Below are 25,658 nucleotides of genomic sequence, written 5' to 3' on the forward strand. Positions count from 1 at the left end.
TAATTACCAACACAGGAGCATGTGCAGAGGGTGGGTTTCAGCGGTCGAACCCTACCCATGATTGAACAAATTTTATCCTTTTTTTTCACTACTTTTTCAGGGCAAGCATTTCTTAACCCCTCATAAACTTTGCTAGCCACAGTTTAGCCCCTCACCCTCTTCTAAAATGTATGCACAAGTGCCTGAACACACCATATTTAGTTAAAATACACATAAATCAGCTTCTAGCGTCCTTTCCATGACCTGTTTAACGTAAAAACTTAATTTTCTGAGGTTTATCGAAGGACAACTTTCAGTTTTTCTTTGACGTCGTCCAATCAGAATAACGATAAATAATAAATTGAATAGCAGCAGAAATGTTGTAATTATATAATTTAAACTGATAGTGTACTTGAAAGTTAATCAGCCTTTGAAAAATGCGAAAGCGATAGACTAGGTTTCATGCGTACATTGCTGGCTTAAGAATAGTTTGCTAAACCCATTTTTCGTTTTCGTTTGTGCATTGAATTTGACATCATATATATGGTCCTGATGGGTTACACAAAAATGAAATGGGTTTCCTGGATTTTTTTGGGGCATAACCGATAAATGGCGTACGTTAATTTTCAGTTCTCAGAGGCCTCTAACTTCTTGTGATTATATGGAATATTTTCCTTTCTTAGAATAAACTCAAAACATGATTTGTGGAATATTATCCTTTCTTAGAATAAACTCAAAACATGATTTGTGGAATATTATCCTTTTTTAGAATCGACTCAAAAGATGACATGTGGAATATTTTCCTTTCTTAGAATCAACTCAAAACATGAATTGTGGAAAATTTTCCTTTCTTAGAATCAACTCAAAACATTATTATGTGGAATATTTTCCTTTCTTAGAATCAACTCAAAACATGAATTGTGGAATATTTTCCTTTCTTAGAATCAACTCAAAACATGATTATGTAGAATATTTTCCTTTCTTAGAATCAACTCAAAACATGATTTGCGGAATATTTTCCTTTCTTAGAATCAATTCGAAACATGGTTTGTGGAATATTATCCTTTCTTAGAATTAACTCAAAACATGACATGGAATATTTTCCTTTCTTAGAATCAACTCAAAACATGATTTGCGGTATATTTTCCTTTCTTAGAATCAATTCGAAACATGGTTTGTGGAATATTATCCTTTCTTAGAATTAACTCAAAACATGACATGGAATATTTTCCTTTCTTAGAATCAACTCAAAACATGATTTGTGGAATATTTTCCTTTCTTAGAATCAACTCAAAATATGACGTGGAATATTTTCCTTTCTTAGAATCAAAACATGATATGTGGAATATTTTCCTTTCTTAGAATCAACTCAAAACATGACGTGGAATATTTTCTTGTCCTAGAATCAACTCAAAATATGATTTGTGGAGTATTTGTCTTTCTTAGAATCAACTCAAATCATGATATGTCACGTGGAATATTTTCCTTTCTTGGAATCAACTAAAAACATGATACGTGTATGTGGAATATTTCACTTTTTAAGACTAAACTCAAATCATGATATGCAGAAAAAATTTCTTTCTTGGAATTAAAACATGATATGTGGAATATTATCCTTTCTTAGAATCAACATAAAACATGACATGTGGAATATTATCCTTTCTTGGAATCAACTCAAAACATGACATGTGGAATATTTTCTTTTCTTAGAATCAACCCAAAACATGATATGTGGATTATTTTATTTTCTTAGAATCAACCCAAAACATGATATGTGGAATATTTTCCTTTCTTAGCATTGACTCCAAAAATGATATGTGGACTATTTTCCTTTCCTAGAATCAACTGCAGCAGGACCAGAGTGTCATTCACCAGTTGGAGATTCAGCTTGGACAAGCCAAGGTTGTCATCATTTAAAACATTCCTCTGTCAATTTGTCTGTCTCTTAAGGCCTGTTTCCACTTTTATTAGCGTCAGTCACATCTATCAAATGCTTCGATTGCTGTACTCTAGTTACAATGTAATGGTTTCCACAACAGTGCAAAATGGGCATTTCAGAGTGTTTCATGCGGCATGTTTGTTTTTCTTTTTTCATGCTCTGTGTACTGTTGACAGAAAGCCCTATCCGGCTGCATATATCGCCGAGATGCGAACAGCAGATAGGAGCGCTAAACATGGAAGTGGAAACGGATCTTTACTCTACTCTCAGTTACTGTACTTTCAGTTACTTCGCTCTCGGTTACATCGCTCTCGGTTACTTCGCTCTCGGTTACATTGCTCTCAGTTACTTCGCTCTCTGTTACTTCGCTCTCAGTTACTTCGCTCTCTGTTACTTCGCTCTCTGTTACTTCGCTCTCAGTTACTTCGCTCTCTGTTACTTCGCTCTCAGTGACTTCGCTCTCTGTTACTTCGCTCTCTGTTACTTCGCTCTCTGTTACTTCGCTCTCAGTTACTTCGCTCTCAGTTACTTCGCTCTCAGTTACTTCGCTCTCTGTTACTTCGCTCTCTGTTACTTCGCTCTCTGTTACTTCGCTCTCAGTTACTTCACTCTCAGTGGCTATTATGTCTGTTGGAATGCTTTCAGTTGCTTACGTTTGTCTAAATTAGTTAAATAGGTTTCATAATGTTTTTAATATCTACATGTAGTGGAGGTGGGCAAAGTATCTAGGTGGGTTCGGGGGAGGGGGGAGACACAAACCAGATATTAAAATGTATTTATATAGAGTAGGAGAAAGAAATATGCATCTTCCTACAGGCCTGCTACATCATACATGTATTTTCAGTGTACCCTTTTAATTCTTATATAGGGAATACTCCCCGAGTGTCTTGTGATATCATAATTTATCAGCATGACTTGATAAAAGTATGAAATCTGAGGCTTGCCGGGGATTTTTTATACTTTTATCAATGATAAATTATGATATTACAAGACACGAGGGGGGTATTGTTTATATCATCCATTATCATTCTTTTCATTTGCAACAATTGCAAACAATGTCAGTAATGTGGGTTGAATGCCACTATATTATTTGGCATCGGTAGACTCGTTCACTAGCAGAACGACAGTGGCATGAAGTCACTATTGATAGGTTTAGTGCTGAAACATACACAGTGACGTCAGAAAATGAAGCAATGTCTCCTAAGAGATATCACAAATTATAGTGCCAGCGATATCTCCTACGAAAGCATTTAATGAATGATAAATATTGGTATAATTCAGCAGTAATATTTCTATATACTTACCTGTTGTGACACGCAATAGCTGATGGGTATTTTTGTGCTGGGGTGTCGTTAAACTCATTCATGCATGATAATTCAGCACATCCTTTTTTTCTTTTTTTTAACATATATTCATGGTTCGACAAATCCACTAGCCCTTGCTAGCTACTGCATTTTTAGTCAGGGCTAGTGGAAATTATTAACTCTATTACTATGAAACATAGGGCACTAGCCAAAGCTTCTGTGGGGACTAGTGGAAATTATCAACTGTATTACTATAATGCATAGGGCACTAGATAAAGCATCTGTGGGGGCTAGTGGAAATTATCAACAGTATTACTATAATGCATAGGGCACTAGCCAAAGCTTCTGTGGGGGCTAGTGGAAATTATCAACTGTATTACTATAATGCATAGGGCACTAGCCAAAGCGTCTGTGGGGGCTAGTGGAAATTATCAACTATTACTATATTGCATAGGGCACTAGCCAAAGCATCTATGGGGGCTAGTGGAAATTATCAACTGTATTACTATATTGCATAGGGCACTAGCCAAAGCGTCTGTGGGGGCTAGTGGAAATTATCAACTGTATTACTATAATGCATAGGGTACTAGCCAAAGCTTCTGTGGGAGCTAGTGGAAATGATCAACTGTATTACTGTAATGCATAGGGCACTAGCTAAAGCTTCTGTGGGGGCTAGTGGAAATGATCAACTGTATTACTGTAATGCATAGGGCACTAGCTAAAGCTTCTGTGGGGGCTAGTGGAAATGATCAACTGTATTACTGTAATACATAGGGCACTAGCTAAAGCGTCTGTGGGGACTAGTGGAAATGATCAACTGTATTACTGTAATACATAGGGCACTAGCCAAAGCTTCTAGGGGCTAGTGGAAATTATTAACTGTATTACTATAATACATAGGGCACTAGCTAAAGCTTCTGTTGGGGCTAGTGGAAATTATCAACTGTATTACTATAATACATAGGGCACTAGCTAAAGCTTCTGTGGGGGTTAGTGCAAATTATCAGCTGTATTACTATAATACATAGGGCACTAGCTAAAGCTTCTGTGGGGGCTAGTGTAAATTATTAACTGTATTACTATAATACATAAGACACTAGTCAAAGCTTCTGTGAGGGCTAGTAGAAATTATCAGCTGTTTTACTATAATACATAGGGCACTAGCCAAAGCTTCTGTGAGGGATAGTGGAAATTATCAACTGTATCACTATAATACATAGGACACTAGCCAAAGCTTCTGTGAGGGATAGTGGAAATTATCAACTGTATTACTATAATACATAGGGCACTAGCCAAAGCTTCTGTGAGGGATAGTGGAAATTATCAGCTGTATTACTATAATACATAGGACACTAGCCAAAGCTTCTGTGAGGGCTGGTGGAAATTATCAACTATAGGGCACTAGCCAAAGCTTCTGTGGGGGCTGGTGGAAATTATCAACTGTATTACTATAATACATAGGGCACTAGTCAAAGCTTCTGTGAGGACTAGTGGAAATTATCAACTGTATTACTATAATACATAGGGCACTAGCTAAAGCTTCTGTGGGGCTAGTGGATATTATCAACTGTGTTACTATAATACATAGGCACTAGCCAAAGCTTCTGTGAGGGCTGGTGGAAATTATCAACTATAGGGCACTAGCCAAAGCTTCTGTGGGGGCTGGTGGAAATTATCAACTGTATTACTATAATACATAGGGCACTAGCCAAAGCTTCTGTGAGGGCTAGTGGAAATTATCAACTGTATTACTATAATACATAGGGCACTAGCCAAAGCTTCTGTGAGGGCTAGTGGAAATTATCAACTGTATTACTATAATACATAGGGCACTAGTCAAAGCTTCTGTGAGGACTAGTGGAAATTATCAACTGTATTACTATAATACATAGGGCACTAGTCAAAGCTTCTGTGAGGACTAGTGGAAATTATCAACTGTATTACTATAATACATAGGGCACTAGCTAAAGCTTCTGTGGGGCTAGTGGATATTATCAACTGTGTTACTATAATACATAGGCACTAGCCAAAGCTTCTGTGAGGGCTGGTGGAAATTATCAACTATAGGGCACTAGCCAAAGCTTCTGTGGGGGCTGGTGGAAATTATCAACTGTATTACTATAATACATAGGGCACTAGCTAAAGCTTCTGTGGGGCTAGTGGAAATTATCAACTGTGTTACTATAATACATAGGGCACTAGTCAAAGCTTCTGTGAGGACTAGTGGAAATTATCAACTGTATTACTATAATACATAGGACACTAGCCAAAGCTTCTGTGGGGCTAGTGGAAATTATCAACAGTATTACTATAATACATAGGGCACTAGTCAAAGCTTCTGTGAGGACTAGTGGAAATTATCAACTGTATTACTATAATACATAGGGCACTAGTCAAAGCTTCTGTGAGGACTAGTGGAAATTATCAACTGTATTACTATAATACATAGGGCACTAGCTAAAGCTTCTGTGGGGCTAGTGGATATTATCAACTGTGTTACTATAATACATAGGCACTAGCCAAAGCTTCTGTGAGGGCTGGTGGAAATTATCAACTATAGGGCACTAGCCAAAGCTTCTGTGGGGGCTGGTGGAAATTATCAACTGTATTACTATAATACATAGGGCACTAGCTAAAGCTTCTGTGGGGCTAGTGGAAATTATCAACTGTGTTACTATAATACATAGGGCACTAGTCAAAGCTTCTGTGAGGACTAGTGGAAATTATCAACTGTATTACTATAATACATAGGACACTAGCCAAAGCTTCTGTGGGGCTAGTGGAAATTATCAACTGTATTACTATAATACATAGGACACTAGCTAAAGCTTCTGTGGGGCTAGTGGAAATTATCAACTGTGTTACTATAATACATAGGCACTAGCCAAAGCTTCTGTGGGGGCTAGTAATTTTCTCAACTGTGTTACTATAATACATAGGGCACTAGCCAAAGCTTCTGTTGGGGCTAGTGATTTTCTCAAACATTTGTCAAACACTGGTATTGTTTTGGGCTGTTTGAATATTATGTAATGTTATATTTGTCAAAATTAGACACCCCAGTAAGACTCTGTAACACTGTACCATACATTCTCTCAAAATATTACATAACACTTGGAGACCCCTCCCTCCCTCCCTCCCTCCCCGTTCACAAGCAAGTCATGCTATGGGTGTAATATAATGTTAACACTATTTGGGATTCGGATTTGTAATCATAGTTGGATGTTTACATCTAGCTGTTTACTACCTATGTTCCCCAGTTACAGAAACAAAAACAAAAAACCCAAACCCCCAAAACTAAATATTTTAGTAATAAAAAAAAGTATGTTAAGAAATGCTGTTCAGTACACCCACCCACCCTCTGAAACACTACTTAATGTTTTAACAAACCCCATCGAGCGTTAGGTAATATTTGAATGGCTCCTAATTACACTTTGCACAAATACAGTAAGGTTTGTAACATGTCTGACTAGACAATGTGTAAAACAGTAATTGATTAGAAATGGGCTTGTTGTACTTTGGTGATGGAGTGTATTCTGAAGTATATATATATATATATATATATATATATATATATATATATATATATAGTCACAAGAAGTTAAGGGCCACAGGGCCACTGCATCTAAATGGAGTAGCTTATTCGATGTGCCAGTGGTATGGAAACGCTGTTACAGTTAATGGATGACGGAATGGCTCACTTGCAGGCATCTTGCTACTTGTTTCATGGATATGCTATCATTCAGACATGGCATGGCTCGACCACAGTCCAGAATGCTCAGTTTATGTTTTGGTGTCATGGTTTTCTAAAACCAGATTGCAAAGAAATTTATACCTTCCCAACCCTAATCAAACATGAAAAGTGTCAACATGACAAAAAAGGAGTTTCACGTGCACCATATACTTTTTAGGTCGGTGCCCTGCTTCATCAGGAAAAAACAGTTTTAAAAAGTCAAATAATCTTGGATTTTTAAAACATTTTCTATACGCTTTCTACCGGCAACCAAACAAGTAAAAGGCTGATGTACATGCAATCTGAAATGATTTATTCAAGTCTGTAACCTACTTTTCAAATATGACAAAATCACCTTCTGTAATTTATTGGTAATATTCTGATTTGGTGAATGATAAGGCCAAACAAAAAAATAGGTGTGTTTCCGGTCGACCGACCGTCCCTAGTTTTACCCCCGACCCTAATATTTTTTTCTCTTAAACTGAAAAAAAAAATGAAAAAAATAAAAAAATAAAAATAAAAATAAATAAAAAAAAGAAGTAAAAATAAAAGAGGACAACATCACCAAACAAGAGTATTTCCTTCCTTGCACATTGTTTACGTACTATTATACGATACATTTTGCATATGTAATTCCCTTCCGAAAAACATCGAGAAATTATGAAAAAGCTTTTGTAATAGAGTTCCTTCCCCTAATTAGCTACCACCGAACAGCTTGGTCGGTCAAGGAAGTAAACGAATGTACGAACATAGCCTTGGTACAGGTTATTTCGATATTTTAAACATCTGTTTATGCCACAATCCATATATATTATTTATAGATAATGTTATATAAGTACACACACATTAAGGAAGAAAGGGAAGGGGAAAAGAAGAAAAAAAAAAACCTACCTACCTACCCTATTTTTTGGGGGGATGCAATCAGAAACACACCTATTTTTTTGTTTGGCCTAATAAAGAATCTGCATATTGTATTGCATGCATGTTGAACTAAAATGCCTGTTTATTAATTGTTTGTAGTTTAATTTGTATTTCAATTTTTATGTGCATGTCAGTAGTCATGATGGATGTTGTGAGTTCTGATAAGTAAATGTCACTGTTTTTCTTGCCGTAACTAAAGCTATGATAAGACTACCAACTGCCATCAGAAAGTTGGCCAACTCTATGTTTGCGTTGTAATTTCCCCAACTCCCGACTAACGACGGGTGCATTCAGATTCACAACCAATGGGTTATACGATAAGAATCAAGTTGTAAGAGTGTTGTAAGAGTGCTCAGACTAGCAACTGGACAGTCATAAAAGTCCTGAGAGCAGAAACTTGGCTAACTTTCTGCTGGCAGTTGGTAATCTGAGACGGGGATAGATCCTAAGACCAACCGCACAAGCACTTTACAACTGGGTTACATCCCACCTCCATATTTTCAAATGCACTCTGCTGGTAAAAAGACTAGAGCAAGTGGGACCATAGGGCTGTTTCTTTTATTTCTTCCGTGGTATGTGCTGTCCTGTCTGTGGGATGATGCATATATAAAACAAAACGAACTTTAACTTTATATAAAATATGCCTTGCTACTATTGGAAAATAAATGTATGTAGCCATGTTTCCTCTTTAAGACTATATTTCAAAATCACAAAATAGTTGACATCCAATAGTCGATGATGAATAGATCAATGTGCTCTATTGGTGTTGTTAAACAAAATAAAACAAACTTTGACCAATGGGATTCAGTCCTATAACCCAAGCACAACAGGCGAGCACTCTGTTAACTGAGCTTTAGTCCATTCCATCCTGCTACAAAAAATGTTTTTGTAAATAATTTCAGTTTGGTTCAACGTAAGAAGAAAAGTAAAAGTGTTTTGGACATGACAAAAAATAACTTGTAGTAAATTTAATAGCATAAAAAAAGGTGTTTTCTGTGGGACGGACTATAGATCCAGCCCCACTATGTATCTATCGATCTATCTATCTATCGATCTATATTTATATATATACACATGTATATATAGATTATTACCAGAGTGTTTTTCGGTATCGTCAATATCATATATTAGGAATAAAAATTGTATTATGCGAGACTCTGGCAAGCATAATACATTATTTTTATTCCTAATATATATTGACGATTCCGAAATACACGAGGGTAATAATCTCTTTATCATATAAGCTCAAGCTTAATACAACATGTTTTTGTAAACTGTACAAGCAACTTTAATCCCAGTCCGCCATTACTAGATATTCAAATGACGTAAGAATATGTGGCGCGGTGTATTTTTGAATGGAAATGACGTCAAATTCGAATGACGTCATTTTGGATGTCCTTACATCAAAATAAAGTTATGCCTAACGTTTTTTTTTTGGTTTTTTTTCTGAACGCTGGACAGCTTTCAGTGTCAAATTGCCATTGATATGTCACCCAAGTACATTTGCTTAAATGTCAATAAACCTAGTGCCGAGACCTCGACTAATTTACATCTAATTTGCAAAGTTATAAAATTCTTAAAGTATGTGATCTGAAAAATATCACATACTTTGATTGCACTGAAAATGTAAGATATTATATGATATATATATATATATATATAATTTGTTTTTGTTTTTTTAATTATTGTTATTTTTTTATTTTTTTTTATTTTTTTACAGAATGCAGCAAATGTTAACGCCCAGAATCAACAAAATCTACAGAATGCACAGCAGGTAAATCAGAACTTACAAGGCATCCAGCAACAGCAGCAACAACAGCAGCAGCAACAGCAGCAGGTTGGTGGCCTACCACAAGGTCAAGGTCAAGGTCAAGATTTGGGTCTGCAGAATCAGAATGTTGTCAACATGGCCCAAGGTCACGGTCAGATTCCGGATCTGCAAAACCAGAATGCCAACAATATGAACGTCGCTGTAAGATATTTAAAACTCTTCCAGTAGTTGAGGAATTGGGCTTATTACTAGGCATTACCATCATCATACATACATGTATACCTACTACAGACCCATAGAAGTGATATCTGGAGTGTGTGGGTGCACAATCTCTAGTTGTGAGAGGGATGGGGGCAAGCTATGTTTTTAACTTTTATATAAAGTGGGACAGAAAAACAAAAACACTTTTTTGTCCTCACAGTACGCCTACCCGGTTCCTATATGCCTGTACTATTGTGTCGTTAACTTTTGCTTTCAAGTGTCGACATGTTTATGTGTTTAAGCAACACAGCAACTTAAGAATATGGGAGATAACTCATGTACTATTCATGCAATAATTGTAATTTCTTGATGCTAAAGGCCTTGGTGGTGCAGTGGTTAAGCCATCGAACTGCAGGCTGGTAGGTACAAAGTTCGCAGCCCAGTACCGGTTCCAACCCAGAGCAAGTTCTTAAGGACTCAATGGGTTGGTGTAAGGCTACTACACCCTCTTCTCTTTCACTAACAACTAACCCAGGATGTAGGCCAGTGGTAAAATGTTTGCTTGATGTGTGACCTGTCTGAGATTGATCCCCATCTGTGGCCCATTGGGGTATTTCTTGTTCCAGCCGGTGCACCACGACATGTATATCAAAGGCTTTGGTATGTGTTATATTGCCTATGGGATGGTGCATATAAAAAAAATCCCTTCCTACTACTAACAGAAAAATGTAGCGGGTTTCCTATCTAAGACTATATGTCAAAACTACCAAATGTTTGACATCCTATAGCCAATGATTAATAAATACATGTGCTGTAGTGTTGTCGTTAAACAACATTTTTGTTGCTAGAGAGAAAGAGGAAACCCGCTGCCACATACACATATAAGCTACTCTTACCGATAAACACTTTCCCATAGACCGAACAGTATACGTCGTGGTATTTGGTATACCATGGTCCAATTGTGTGGCACCAATTGAAAGGGGGGAGAGGGAGATAATCCTAGTCCACTAAGTCATTCCATGACCCATCATATCTCAGGGAGGACTCTACCACTGAACTATATACCTCTCTCTCTCTCTCTCTCTCTCTCTCTCTCTCTCTCTCTCTCTCTCTCTCTCTCTCTCTCTCTCTCTCTCTCTCCCCCCCCCCCCATTATTTGAAAGAAAAGCTTGATGTTTCTTTTTGCAAGGATCGAAATTGGCTGAAATATCTGCTTGACCATCGGTCTGGAAAGCTACACATTTTGCTAACTCTAGTCTAAACATGACTGACTCGGACGAAGGTGTGAACATAAATGTAAAATAATTGTCAGTCCAATGGGATGACATGCAAAAAACAAATATCCAGTCAGCGTTTTAGATCTGAATAATTTGGTCACTGTGGGAACATTTTGTCTTTTCAGAGTGCAGGAAGGTTGTTTTAGTTCAGTACCGTCATTAACAACTGTTGTAGAGTTGTCAGTGTTCACAAATGCATTTCAAGTTATTTTAATCTAATTAAACTTAACATTTCAGTGGTGTTGAGGTCTGTACTTAATTTGGGTCTGATTATTTGTATTTATTTGCATATGTATTTTGGGCATATAACATTTATCACCTCCATTTTGATGAAATCTACAGCTCTGGCAGTATTTCGACCACTGCTCAGTATTTTACAGACTGTCTCGTGTGTATGAATTGGTTATTAAAAATGTCTGAGATTCATTCATTCACGTATTATGGATGTTGTTTATTTTCAGAACCAGCCCGTGCAGAATGTGAACAATTTGGAGCTTGGAGGAGCTGTACAGCAAGGTTTGAGACATTTTCATTAATAATTTAACTTTACAGGCCTCGGTGGCGTCGTGGTTAGGCCATCGGTCTACAGGCTGGTAGGTACTGGGTTTTAATCCAGATACCGACTCCAAATCCTGAGTGAGTTCTCCACAAGGCTCAATGGGTAGGTGTAAACCACTTGCACCGACCAGTGATCCATAACTGTTTCAACAAAGGCCAAGGTTTGTGCTATCCTGCCTGTGAGAAGCGCAAATAAAAGATTCCTTGCTGCCTGTCGTAAAAGAGTAGCCTATGTGGCGACAGCAGGTTTCCTCTAAAAAACAGTGTCAGAATGACCATATGTTTGACATCCAATAGCCGATGATAAGATAAAAAAATCAATGTGCGCTAGTGGTGTCGTTAAATAAAACAAACTTTACGTTTTTAATAGTTCAACTTGGATACAAGTATGGGACATACACAGAACTTCACTTACATTGTTTTCGCTTCTTGTTTATCGCACAAGTTTATTTTGCACCATAATATATACCACGAGACCGCGTAGCAGTCAAGTTGTATGTTCTTTTGCAAAATAAATGAGTGCAATAAATAGGAAGCGAAAACAACATGTGATTTATTACATACCTTCTTTTTTGTTTTTCTAAAAAAAAAAAAAAAATTAATGTCATAACAACTCTTTGTTAAATCTGTGATTAATACTCCTTTAATGGATTTACTTAATGTTAAGAATCATACTCCGCGGCAGCCTTGTGTAATGTTTCAAATATGATGTGACGTTATTTGTAAATCATATATGACATCAGTAAATAAAAGGCGCTAACTGCAGTAAAAAGAAAAAGGGAATTCCCCATTTAAAATTTCTGGTCCAGATCGCAAATATGTGTGATTCAAAATAAATTTATCACACGCTTTCAAAATGTCTTTATCACTATAATAAGACTGAACAGGTATGCAATAAAAAAAGGCTGTTAAAAATATTGTTAAATTATGTTATAAAAAAAACTCTCGTAAGCTACTGAAGTTTTTTGTCAGTTACTTTTTCGTACACACCACTGTCCAGTCTGCAGACTGATTTATTTATTTTATTTTTGTGTGGGAAAGAAGTGCATTTGGAAATAGCGGAGATGGATCTCATAAAATAAACTAGCAGGACTAGCTCTGACACTCGCCAAATTGGCAAATTTTAAAAACTATTGGCGAATTTTAAACACAATTGGCGAATTTTAAAAACTATTGGTGAATTTTATTTTAATTTGGCGAATAAATTCCATGTAATAAAAGTTATTTTATTAGAAAAGTTTAAAATGTTGATTTAGCGACATTTTCCGATCACCCAGAGCTAGCTAGCAGAAAAATAAAGGATGGCGTCAGAACGTGAATGAGTGGCAAAATGCAATAAAGGGTTTAGCTGCCCCGCTTAAATGGAGCAGAAGAACACTGGGCTGTAGGTAGGCTCAAAATTGTTGTATGCAAGCATTTTGCTGTGGCAAAAATCTTTCAAAATTGCTATAGGTAAAAATTGTTAAGTTCATGGTCTGTTGTCCTGCATTTCAGCTACAGCATAATAATACACTAACCTCTGATCTCCATGCCACAATCGTAAGGTACACAAACATCCATTGGTTAATCCGCCAGACCAGTGCCAGTGAAAAAACCCGGTCTTAATGGGCGAAGACGTTCTCACAGAAGTTTGCAGATAAAAAAAATTTCATTCCCAGATAAACGTTAAAGAAGTAAAAGACAATACTTATAATTAAATTTGAAACATACTTACTAATAATATCACTAAAAGTTCGTATTTTATTTTTAATTATTTTTTTGTTCTAAAACATTAACGCTCAGGAAGATAAAGTGACGTCATCAGATATGACGTTCCCTGACAATGTAATTTTTGACGTTCATCGAGAATTGAACAAACTCCCACTGGGATGACATTATATTGTAATGAATGTATCGGAAATTTAATTATCCGGCAAGATCTGTAAACGTTACTTGTAGGCTGATGCTGTATACATGTAACTGTGAATAAAAATCTTTTGAATGCACTGTTAAATAAAACATTTCTTTTTTTCCTGTTACTTTTAGGCGTTAACCAAGGTGTTATTGAAAATGCTCACGGTCAAGGTCAACAGGCGCAGGTCCAGCCTCCGAACATGGCGGGGATCCAGCCGGACGGAGCGGTGAACCCCGCGGGTCAGGTAGGAATGTTTTAACAACTCGTTTACCTCTGTCATATCACTGTCTTACAACTCTTGTGTAGTGAGGCATCGGAATAAGCATAGAGTCTGGTATCCCAGGACGAAGGGGCATGATGTAGCCCAGTGGTAAAGCGTTCGCTTGATGCGTGATCAGTCTAGGATCGATCCCCATCGGTAGAGCCATTGGGCTATTTCTTGTTCCAGCCAGTGCTTCACAACTTGTGTAACAAAGGCCATAGTATGTACTATCCTGTCTGTGGAATGGTGCATATAAAATATCACATGCTGCTAATTAAAAAGAGTAGCCCATGAAGTGGTGACAACTGGTTTCCTCTCTTAATATCTCTCACTCAGGGTTTGGAGTCGGTATCTCGATTAAAAATCCCATGCCTCGACTGGGATCCGAACCCAGTACCTACCAGCCTGTAGACCGATGGCCTGCCACGACGCCACCGAGGCCGGTCTGAAGAGTCTAGATTCAAGACTCTAATAGAGTCTGTTGACATCCAGTAGCCGATGATTAATTATCAGTGGGCTCTAGTGGACATGAAGGAAATGTTTTATTTAACGACACACTCAACACATTTAATTACGGTTATATGGCATCAGACATATGGTTAAGGACCACACAGATATTGGCCATGGCCATGCTTTTTTCTTTTTTTTTACCAATTTTTTCCAGAATCCATTTCCCCACGTCACAAGAATCCACTAAATTCTCTCTTTTTTTCGTTGGATTTTGTTACATGAATAAATCAGAATTTTAGGTCAATAAATAATTTAATTAAATATCTGACATTGAAATATTTTCAAATACATGTTGCATGAATATTGAATAGAAGATTGATGTTAAAGGAATTTAATAGAATTTTGTGATTTTAATATTTGGGAATTTCAACTCATTTTCCTGGATTCCTGTCGAAAAATGAGTCCTAAATATTTATGATTTGTTTGGGTTACAAAAAATGGTTCTTTTTTACAATTGTTAGATGTAATTAGATGTAGCATGTTATATAACTGTGTGTGTGATATCAATATATATTACATGTATGTGCATGTACTTTGATCTTCTGCTTCAATTATTTGTGCTTACTGCTTGATACTTATAACATACAATTTTCTGTGCATTTTGTTTCTTGCTTTAACAAATACAAGAGTTGCGATATAGATATTAGTTTTTCCAGCAGCAATGATGTCAACTTTTGTATGTAGCCCAGCATTACATTTTCACATTTAAGTCCAAGATAGTTAAATTTTGATTATTTTTGCATCTATGAAAGTTCATGTTGATAAAACTTTTTGACAGGTTTAAAATTTAATAAATTTTATTTTAAAAAAATGAAGTGCAATTTAAAAAAAAAAAAAAAAAATTTGTTTAATAATTAAATTTATAGTGAATGTTACATCAAGAATGATTTCTTTATTTACCAAACCAGTTTATGGTAGTCAAGACATTTAATCCTATAGAATATGTTTTATTTTAATGTTTTTGTTTTCCGGCTCTTTTTGCCAGCTGCATGTTGCCTAGCATAATATACGGCTTGTTTTTGTAGTATAACCATTCCATTGAATGTGAGTCACTAAAATTGCTCAACAACAAATCCTTGAAAATATCCTTTGAGCTCAGCATTGTGCTGAGATACAATCAAAAATTGAGTGCACTTTGGAATTTTGTCATTTAGATTAGGAAGTGCACTTGATAGTCTAATTCTTTTGTTGAAAAATTCACAATGGCCCACATGTTTTCATGTGCCTGTATTAAAGTTTTCCTAGTTTTTTAGTCCAAGTCAGTTTCGTTTCACTTACTTACTAGAACAGCATTCTGTCTGTCCGTTGACAATAGTTACAGAGCTGAAAATAGCGGCCTGTGAAAAGCAGTCTTATTTTTTAGACCTACCTTTAGCAGTTGAAATAGAAAATCACTTCCCAAAGCTACTAAAAACATCACAGGTAATTTTTAAAGAGAGAGATGTATGTACAATTATCTAATCCGCTCTTGATCTCGTAAATCTGTCGTATTTTAATTCCTCAATGCACTAAAATACACCTCAGAGGTCCTTTTTTTCCACACACCGTCGCAAACCGTAACTCACTCCATATTCCAGCAGGACATACATGTATTTCTTTTGGCCTGCTACTTTTAAAACGTAACAGCAGGCCATATTCTACTTCCTATTTCGAGGCTTGAATCAGTCGATTTATGTTTTAATAATTGACATGCTGGCTGACTCTGTGATTGGCTGACTCACTACATAATGCCTTCATACCCCTCCTTTAAAAAATGCCCTAATTCCTGTTATTAAACCGATGGCAACACTTTGTTGTGCCCCGTGGCCCCCCCCCCCAAAAAAAGTTATAAAATCGACCACTGCTTTTTACGGCAGCACTGCTGTTTGTCATTACAAATTTCAAAGGTTTGAATCTGCTGCACAATTCTGCATGGCTTTGAACCATCTGGGTCCTCGAACCTTTCACCAGAAATTCCAAGCAGCACTTCAAAGAAAATTACAAGCACATTTAAGCCTTTCCTTGCAATATGTCAATGATGCCATTCTTTGCCAAAGCCAGTCAGTTGCTACATGATTGCCAGCAACGACAAATGGACTCGCCCTGTGAACATCCAGTAATGTTTTTCTTATTTTTTGGAATGATGGACTCTCTCTTTAGCAGGCTGTGAACAAAACACAAGGACGTTTAGTTTTTGCTGGCAAAACCGACAGCACCAGTGAAAAGAGTCCAAAATCTGAAACTCTTGGTTTCTTCAAACAACACCCACAGCAGATGAGACCATGGCATAAAAACCTGTCACGTCTGCTACGCAGAAACTCCTCGCATCTGCTACAGAAAGACTCTCTGGTTATGCTACCAAAAGACTCTTCGCGTCTGCTACACAGAAACTCTTCGCATCTGCTACAGAAAGACTCATCACAGCAGCTGCACACTAAGCTGCAGAGAGACTTTCATGCACCAGGTGTGCGACACAAAAACTCTTCGCATCTGCTAGACAGTAAAATAGCTGGCGGTGTGGTGAATTCTGCATCTAGACTCGGAAGAAGCATGACGGGAGCCGCCATCAAGAGGAGCGTGATCAGGAATGTGAAGGACATCGTCAAGAAGAGTGGGACCAGACGTGTGAAGGACAAGGTATATAACTGGCTGGTGGTGGACGAAAACCATGCTGTTGTTAATAACGCAGATGTACAGACTGTCAGCTTGTAGTCGTCTTCGTCTTGTCTGTTGTTTTGCATGGTTGAGGGGTCTGCTGATAATGATGTTGATGTTTTTTGTGCTTATGTGTACATGTATGTGTAAACATAGAGCATATTGTGCAGGCCCTAGTTCCTGAAGTGATCTTAGTGATAAGGTCATCTTTTGTGCATAAGGTAGAGCATATTGTCCAGGGCCCTGTTCGATGAAGACTTCTTAACGCAAAGATTGTCTTAAGTCCATAAACTTAGAGCATATTGTCCAGGGCCCTGTTCCACGAAGTGATCATATTGCTAAGATCATCTTAAGTGTATAAGGTAGAGCATATTGTCCAGGGCACTGTTTGATGATGAGATCTTAGATATAAGAACATCTTACGTGCGTAAGATAGAGCATATTGTCCAGGGCCCTGTTCCATGAAGCAGACTTAGTGCAAAGATTGTCTAAAGAGCATAAGATAGAGCACATTGTGCAGAGCCCCATACCATGAAGTGATCATATTGCTAAGATCATCTTAAATGCATACGTTAGAGCATATTGTCCAGGTCCTCGTTAAATAAAGAGATCATAGTGCAAAGATTGTCTTAAGTGCATAAAGGTAGAGCCTATTGTCCAGTGCCCCATTCCACGAAGCGATCATATCGCTAAGGTTGTGTTAAATGCATAATGTAGAGCCTATTGTCCAGGGCCCCATTCCACAAAGCAGTCTTAACGCTACGGTCATCTTAAGAGCATACGGTAGTTATGCAGTTACGGTGATCTTAGTGCTAAGACAGCTTCGTGGAACGGAGCCCAGGATATGTAGTATGGCTGTGTGCACAGTCAGCCTAGGACAGGGTTATTACATGATGTTGTACATCTACACAGTGATGATAGGAATGATGGTGATGATCATATGTTCCTCTGCTTATGTCCAAGTAAATTTAAACCATAATGTCCTGGGAATACAGATTGGCTACATGATGATGATGATGATGATGATGATGATGGTAACTAATTTGCATGCTTGCTGAATTGGTTGAATGCTCACTTCAGATGCTTTGGTCAAAGGATCGAATCCGGTCAGTTGATGCATTCTCTGATATTCCACCCACCCACCCACCCCCATCACAACCAGTGTCCCACAACTGGTATATTAAAGGCTGTGGTATGTGCTGTCCTGTCCGTGGGGGAAGTGCAAATAAAAGATCTCTTGCTGCAAAAGTAAAAATATAGTAGATTTCTTCTAAAGACTGTCACAATGACCACATGTTTGATACCGAGTAGCTGATGATCAATTAATCACTATATTCTAGTGGTATCGTTAAACAAAATAAACTAACTTTATCTTCCTACTGGTATGGGCCCATTGAGCTATTTTCCATTATAACCAGTGCACCATGACTGATATATCAAATGCCACGGTATGTGCTGTTGTGATTGGGGAAGTGCATGTGAAAGATCCATTGCTACTAATGGAAAAATATAGTGGGTTTCCTCTCAACTTTCTTCTCAAAATCACCAAATGTTTGACATCCAAAAGCTGATGATTAATAAATCAATGAGCTCTGGTGGCTTCATTAATCAAAATAAACTTTAACTTTACCTTCCTCCTACTATGTTCCAAATACCAGAGCAATTGGCTGGTTAAACAAGTTGCTGGTGTGTTGTTAAACAGAATTGTATTAGAAATATCATATTATGATGAGACAGATGTGTGCTTTAAATGTAAACGAAGTGGTTGCTTTTTGGTATCAATAATAACTGGAATGTCTTCTCATTATGATTGGGTTTTTTTTTGTAAGAGTAGAATGAGTATGGCAGCATACCCAATTTTGTGCATATTTATTTTTGTTTAAGTTAACTTTTTGACGAAATGAATTACTGTTATCAATACTGTATAATTGTCTTAACCCAAACCCAAAACTTAACCCATTTTCTTTCTGGGGGAGGCCCCCTATACCCCCTGTTGACTGGTTGCATTCAATTTCATAGCACCATACCCGAAAATTTCTTTCTGGCAGAAACACTGATATTTAAAGCTAGAGGTATTGTTTTTCTGATGTAATCAACTGTGGCATTGCATTTCTTCGGTAAACTTTCTGCAAAAACCATACATCTTAGTTTACAATGTGCCATGGTGTCTTTAAATAAACATTCCTTTCCTTTCTGAAACAGTTTCATGTAAAATATGTTTAATATGCCATACCCATCGACTCTCGCCCACAACCATCTGGTACTGTTTGTAACCATCAAGATTTCACACCCATCAACCCTAACGCACAATGATCTGGTACTGTTTGAAACCGTCAAGATCTCACACCCATCATCCCTAACCCAGAACCATCTGGTACTGTTTGAAACCACCAAGATGTCACATCCATCAACCCTAACACACAACCATCTGGTACTGTTTGAAACCATCAAGATTATACACCCACCAACCCTAACACAACCATCTGGTACTGTTTGAAACCACCAAGATGTCACATCCATCAACCCTAACATACAACCATCTGGTACTGTTTGAACCCATCTAGATGTCACACCCATCAACCCTAACATACAACCATCTGGTACTGTTTGAACCCATCAAGATGTCACACCCATCAACCCTAACATACAACCATCTGGTACTCTTTGAACCCATCAAGATGTCACACCCATCAACCCTAACATACAACCATCTGGTACTCTTTGAACCCATCAAGATGTCACACCCATCAACCCTAACATACAACCATCTGGTACTCTTTGAACCCATCAAGATGTCACACCCATCAACCCTGACATACAACTAGAGCTGTGGTGACATTTGCCTGGCTGACTTTTCAGACCTATAATGATTTTAATCCAAGAAAATAAAAAAATAAAAAAATATTGGCCATTTGCGGGAAAATGAGTTTCAACACAAATATGGCAAATGTATGAGCTCTCTCATCATGAAGAAGAATTGTCCCATCGGCTTCTGATTTATCTGCAGCAACATCCGACATTTATTGTACAGCGGAATCACAGAGATGTGTGCCCGACTTTATAAATATTTGCTGTACAGCAGAATCACAGAGATGTGTGGCCGACTTTATAAATATTTACTGTACAGCGGAATCACAGAGATGTGTGCCCGACTTTATAAATATTTACTGTACAGTGGAATCACAGAGATGTGTGCCTGACTTTATAAATATTTACTGTACAGCGGAATCACAGAGATGTGTGCCCGACTTTATAAATATTTACTGTACAGCGGAATCACAGAGATGTTACTGTACAGCGGAATCACAGAGATGTGTGCCCGACTTTATAAATATTTACTGTACAGCGGAATCACAGAGATGTGTGCCCGACTTTATAAATATTTACTGTACAGCGGAATTACAGAGATGTGTGCCCGACTTTATAAATATTTACTCTCGCAACTTTCCGATCTCGCAGAGCAGTGCTAAAAGACTTACAAAGAGGATGCTTTGTTGTCTAGCAGAGCTAAGAGACCTGCATGAATTAGGCCCCTGGTGCATTACCCATTTTTCGTTTTTATTTGATTTGTTTTAGGTACAAATTGGTCTGACAAAAATCACTTTGAGGAATCACAACTTTACAGATTTGCTGCAATACCTATGTTTAATTTTTATTATTATTAAAAACAAATTATGGGTACAAATTGATCCTACAAATTGCTTTGTGTAAACTCATATTTAGTGATTTGGTGCATTATAATTTTTTGTTTGTTTGTTTTTTTGGTGACAAATTGGTCCTACAAAAATTGATTTGAGGAAACCCAACTTTACGGATTTGGTGCATTATCCATTTTTTATTTTTTTTTATTTCTTTTGGGGCTACATCCTGGTTACATTCTTTGTCCAAGTCATGTATTATTACTCTGTAATATTATTCATCATCAGTGTAACCTGTAGTTAAGTTTGTGTTAACATTTCTTAAAATTCACAGAAAGTCAAAGATATTTCTGGAGTGCACAGCAATATTCAAGTGGAGAGAGATGTTGAGACTGAGGCAGGTTTAAAGGAGCAGAAGAGAGCGACCGGGAAACCTGAACACCTAGTGCCACCGGTTCACTTTGAGGGCCAGGAGCATGTGAATCCACCAAAGGATGACGATAAGCAGCCTCACAGAGATGGTCCTGGACAACAGAATGAGGCAGGGAAGGAGGAAAATAAGGCACAGATAAAGCCTCCTGAAGTGCATGAAGAAGATAAGGCACAGATAAAGCCTCCTGAAGTACATGAAGAAGATAAGGCACAGATAAAGCCTCCTGAAGTACATGAAGAAGATAAGGCACAGATAAAGCCTCCTGAAGTACATGAAGAAGATAAGGCACAGATAAAGCCTCCTGAAGTACATGAAGAAGATAAGGCACAGATAAAGCCTCCTGAAGTACATGAAGAAGATATGGCACAGATAAAGCCTCCTGAAGTACATGAAGAAGATAAGGCACAGATAAAGCCTCCTGAAGTACATGAAGAAGATAAGGCACAGATAAAGCCTCCTGAAGTACATGATGATAAAGGTCAAAATAAGGCACAGATAAATCCTCCAGAAATACATGATGATAAAGGTCAGAATAAGGCACAGATAAATCCTCCTGAAGTACAAGATATAGCGAGGGATGATAAAGCACAGATTAATCCACCTGAAGTACATGATGATAAAGTGATGGATGATAAGGCACAGATTAATCCTCCTGATTTACACAATGATAAAGGGAAGGACGATAAAGCACAGATACATCTATCTGAGGAACATGATACGGAAAAGTCTGGAAATAAGGCACAAGATAAAGGGAAGGATGAGAAACAGCAAGATCAGGTATAGATTAAATCTCTTTACAAACACAGTGTAGATACTCAGTTCCGTTCTATAATATTGTAACATGCTCATATACCACAGAGGTTTCAAGCATGTCTGCCCCGGAGTTCGACCTCTGAGAGGCCAGGGGCCCAACCCGGGGCAGATGATACTCAGTGATGTGCAGATTGAAAATGAAATGGTTAAATTAATAATTGCGAGCTTGCATGAGTGAAATATTTGGCAGAACTTTGTATTGCTGTTGGCTCACGGGCTTGGTCAAGAGTACATGTAGGTTATATCTTCAAATAATAAATTCAGTTATGCGTGACCTTCGCTGAACATTTAGTGATGAAACTGGCCTTGGTGGTGTCGTTCGTTAGGCCATCGGACATAAGGCTGGTAGGTACAGGGTTCACATCCCGGTACCGGCTCCCACCAATGGTTAAGTGTAAGACCACTACATCTTCTTCTCTTTTACTAACCACTAACAACTAATCCACTGTCTTGAACAGACAGCCCAGATAGCTGATATGTGTGTCCAGGACAGCGTGCTTGAACCTTAATTGGATATAAGCATGAAAATAAGTTGAAAAGAAATGAAATTAGTGATGAAAGATTCAGTCATGGTTAACCATTAATTGTAGAATTTAGCCGAGCATTCAAACAGGCGTGTTCATGAATTGTAAAACTTAACCAAGCATTCAGTCATGCGTGACCAGTAATTGTGGAATTTAACTAATAGTAAGCATTCAGTCAAGATTGTACGATTTAGCCACGGATTCAGTCATATCTGATCAAGAACAGTAGATTATAACTAAGCACTCAGTCATGCTTGACCAATAATTGTAGACTATAACAGAGCATTCAGTCATGCTTGAACAATAATTGTAGAATTTAACTAGCATTAAGTCGTGCTTGACCAACTATTGTAGAATATAACAGAGCATTCAGCTGTGCTTTACCAACTGTTGTAGAATTTAACTAGCATTAAGTCGTGCTTGACCAACTGTTGTAGAATATAACAGAGCTTTCAGTCATGCTTTATTGACTATTGTAGAATATAACAGAGCATAAAACAGCATTTAGTCATGCTTCCTTAAGAAATGTAGAATACTGATGAATGTTCAGTCATGCTTAGCTAAATTTTGTAAAGCATGACTGAGAATTTAATCAGGCTTGATCAAAGACTATAGAGGTGGCTAAATATTGAAGCTTCACAAAAAACTTTAAAACATAGCCAAGCATTTAGTCAAGCTTGATTAACAGCTTATCTTAAAGCATTTCTGTTTGGGAACATTTTGTTCAATATCATGTCACAATTTGCTATGGAGGTATATAGAGATCGCTATATATATATATTAAAAGAATCCTTCATATGTGTCTGTGGGACTGGGCTATTCAATCCGAGGGTACATAATTTGTTGTCAGGGACGAGGCTTACCGAGTCCCTGACATCCTATTATGTACCCGAGGGTGGAATATCCCTGTCCCACATTGATGCATAATGGAGGATTACTTTTCTCCCATCCAGTAGATGAAAAACAAGCATTTGGGGGAAATGCAAAAAACCTACATTTTTTATTTTTTATCTTAAAATAAAAGAATCATAACCATTGAAAAGAACGTACCCAAAAATGGTTTATACTATAAGTATAAACCGAAAATGATAGTATAATTTCATTATGACAGCAGGTTTCCTTGTTTTTATGAAATATAAAAAGCATTTCTTGCGTTATTTTGCCATTTATGTGATGTCACCCAATGTTAATATCAGCTCAAACAATAAAGTCACATGGTCATGCAAGACCGAGTTATTCCGCATGGAATACGCTGGTCTTGCATGGCTAGGGTTGGGAGAAATATATTTGATTGTATAGAATATCAGTTTACTATATTTTGATATGACGGTTATTTTACAAGGTTTAGACAGGGATGTGAGGGGGGATGTGAGGGGGGGGGGGGATGTGAAGCCCAGTGGTAGAGTGGTTGCCTGATGTGCGGTCGGTCTAGAGTCGATTCCCATCAGTTGAGTATTTCTCGTTCCAGCTAGTGCATCACTAATGGTATATCTAAGGCTGTGGTATGTGCTATCATGTCTGTGGGATGGTGCATATAAAAGATCCCTTGTTACTAATGGAGAAATGTAGCAGGTTTCCTTCCAGTGGTGGTGTCAAACAAAACCAACTGTACAACTTTAGATAATGATGTAACAGGAGCTTGTTTTGAAAGCCTTTGATTGAATTATGGAAGATATCTGTACAACTTTAGATAATGATGTAACAGGAGCTTGTTTTAAAAGCCTTTGATTGAATTATGGAAGATATCTGTACAACTTTAGATAATGATGTAACAGGAGCTTGTTTTGAAAGCCTTTGATTGAATTATGGAAGATATCTGTATAACTTTAGATAATGATGTAACAGGAGCTTGTTTTAAAAGCCTTTGATTGAATTATGGAAGATATCTGTACAACTTTAGATAATGATGTAACAGGAGCTTGTTTTAAAAGCCTTTGATTGAATTATGGAAGATATCTGTACAACTTTAGATAATGATGTAACAGGAGCTTGTTTTAAAAGCCTTTGATTGAATTATGGAAGATATCTGTACAACTTTAGATAATGATGTAACAGGAGCTTGTTTTAAAAGCCTTTGATTGAATTATGGAAGATATCTGTATAACTTTAGATAATGATGTAACAGGAGCTTGTTTTAAAAGCCTTTGATTGAATTATGGAAGATATCTGTACAACTTTAGATAATGATGTAACAGGAGCTTGTTTTAAAAGCCTTTGATTGAATTATGGAAGATATCTGTACAACTTTAGATAATGATGTAACAGGAGCTTGTTTTAAAAGCCTTTGATTGAATTATGGAACATATCTCAGGGTATGCACTTGGGATATTATGACTCGCCATCTGTCATTTTCACTGAGGCGTGGCATGACAGAATTGCATCAAACAGTTCACTAATGGTGTTTTTCTGGACTTCTGAAGGCTGCACAGATTGGCATTGATTTGCGAATGAATGTCTGGCCTTTTATGGTGAACACTGGACAGGATTTCTTTCGAATATTCCATGTTTCTTGCACAAAGCATGCAATCGCTGCAACAACTGCTTGGTTGCATTTCTTCGAGCTGTTTCATGCACATTTTCTCTGGTTTACATCCATAAATCCATTCACAAATTTATTGCTCCAAACAATCCATGTCACAATAACTTTTGCCTTTGATGTGATATTCATCCTTATTACATTACAAGTCAGTGTATATAAATAATATCAGGTTTTTGGCAAAGTCAGTTGGTGGTGGAGTCTTATTTGTTTATGGCTGATACGATGTGCTTTTCAGTGTTTGTTGGTGATGGAGAATTAATGTACTATACATCAGGATATTTAAAAATTTTTTTGTCAAATATGATTTATATCTCATCAAGTGAAGTTTGCAGTCATATCTCACGATTAGCGCTTGTCAGCAGCAAAATATTTCTGGCTTTCTTACAGTGACGATAACACTTTCTACAGTGACGATAACACATTTTAGAGTGAAATAGTGAAATTTTCACTCTAAGATGTGTTATTGTCACTGAGTGAATGATAACACTTTTATTTCACTGATATTTCAATCAACGACAAGTCCATTATCATCTACTTCAAAGTCTGTTTTATCAGTTATTTTCGGCAAATATATTCTTTACAAATCTTCAGTTTTCATTAAATAATAATGTCCAACATGTTTTGAAAGAAATAATTATACAAATAGCGAGAAATCTAGCCCACGTGCATGCTACATCATCAATAACGTTTACACAAATTTAGACCATTTTTTGTTTTCTTTTCGATATTGC

General features: G+C 37.2%; 1 protein-coding gene across 6 annotated transcripts in view; it reads left to right on the top strand.

The window, feature by feature from the left end:
- Window positions 1-25,658, top strand: part of LOC121390686 (putative uncharacterized protein DDB_G0271606) — an 86,400-nt gene that overhangs the window by 37,563 nt on the left and 23,179 nt on the right. For 3 of the 6 annotated variants that reach the window (XM_041522564.1, XM_041522565.1, XM_041522566.1), the window contains exons 7-10: window positions 1,819-1,881; window positions 9,594-9,845; window positions 11,584-11,638; window positions 13,706-13,818. In XM_041522564.1, the coding sequence (XP_041378498.1) occupies window positions 1,819-1,881; window positions 9,594-9,845; window positions 11,584-11,638; window positions 13,706-13,818 (483 nt within the window). Of the gene's footprint in view, window positions 1-1,818; window positions 1,882-9,593; window positions 9,846-11,583; window positions 11,639-13,705; window positions 13,819-20,952; window positions 21,829-25,658 lie in introns of all 6 variants that reach the window. The other 3 variants (XM_041522560.1, XM_041522563.1, XM_041522561.1) reach the window with 2 other exon arrangements.

The sequence above is a fragment of the Gigantopelta aegis genome, chromosome 15, assembly GCF_016097555.1.
Source record: "Gigantopelta aegis isolate Gae_Host chromosome 15, Gae_host_genome, whole genome shotgun sequence".
Lineage (NCBI taxonomy): Eukaryota > Metazoa > Mollusca > Gastropoda > Neomphalida > Peltospiridae > Gigantopelta > Gigantopelta aegis.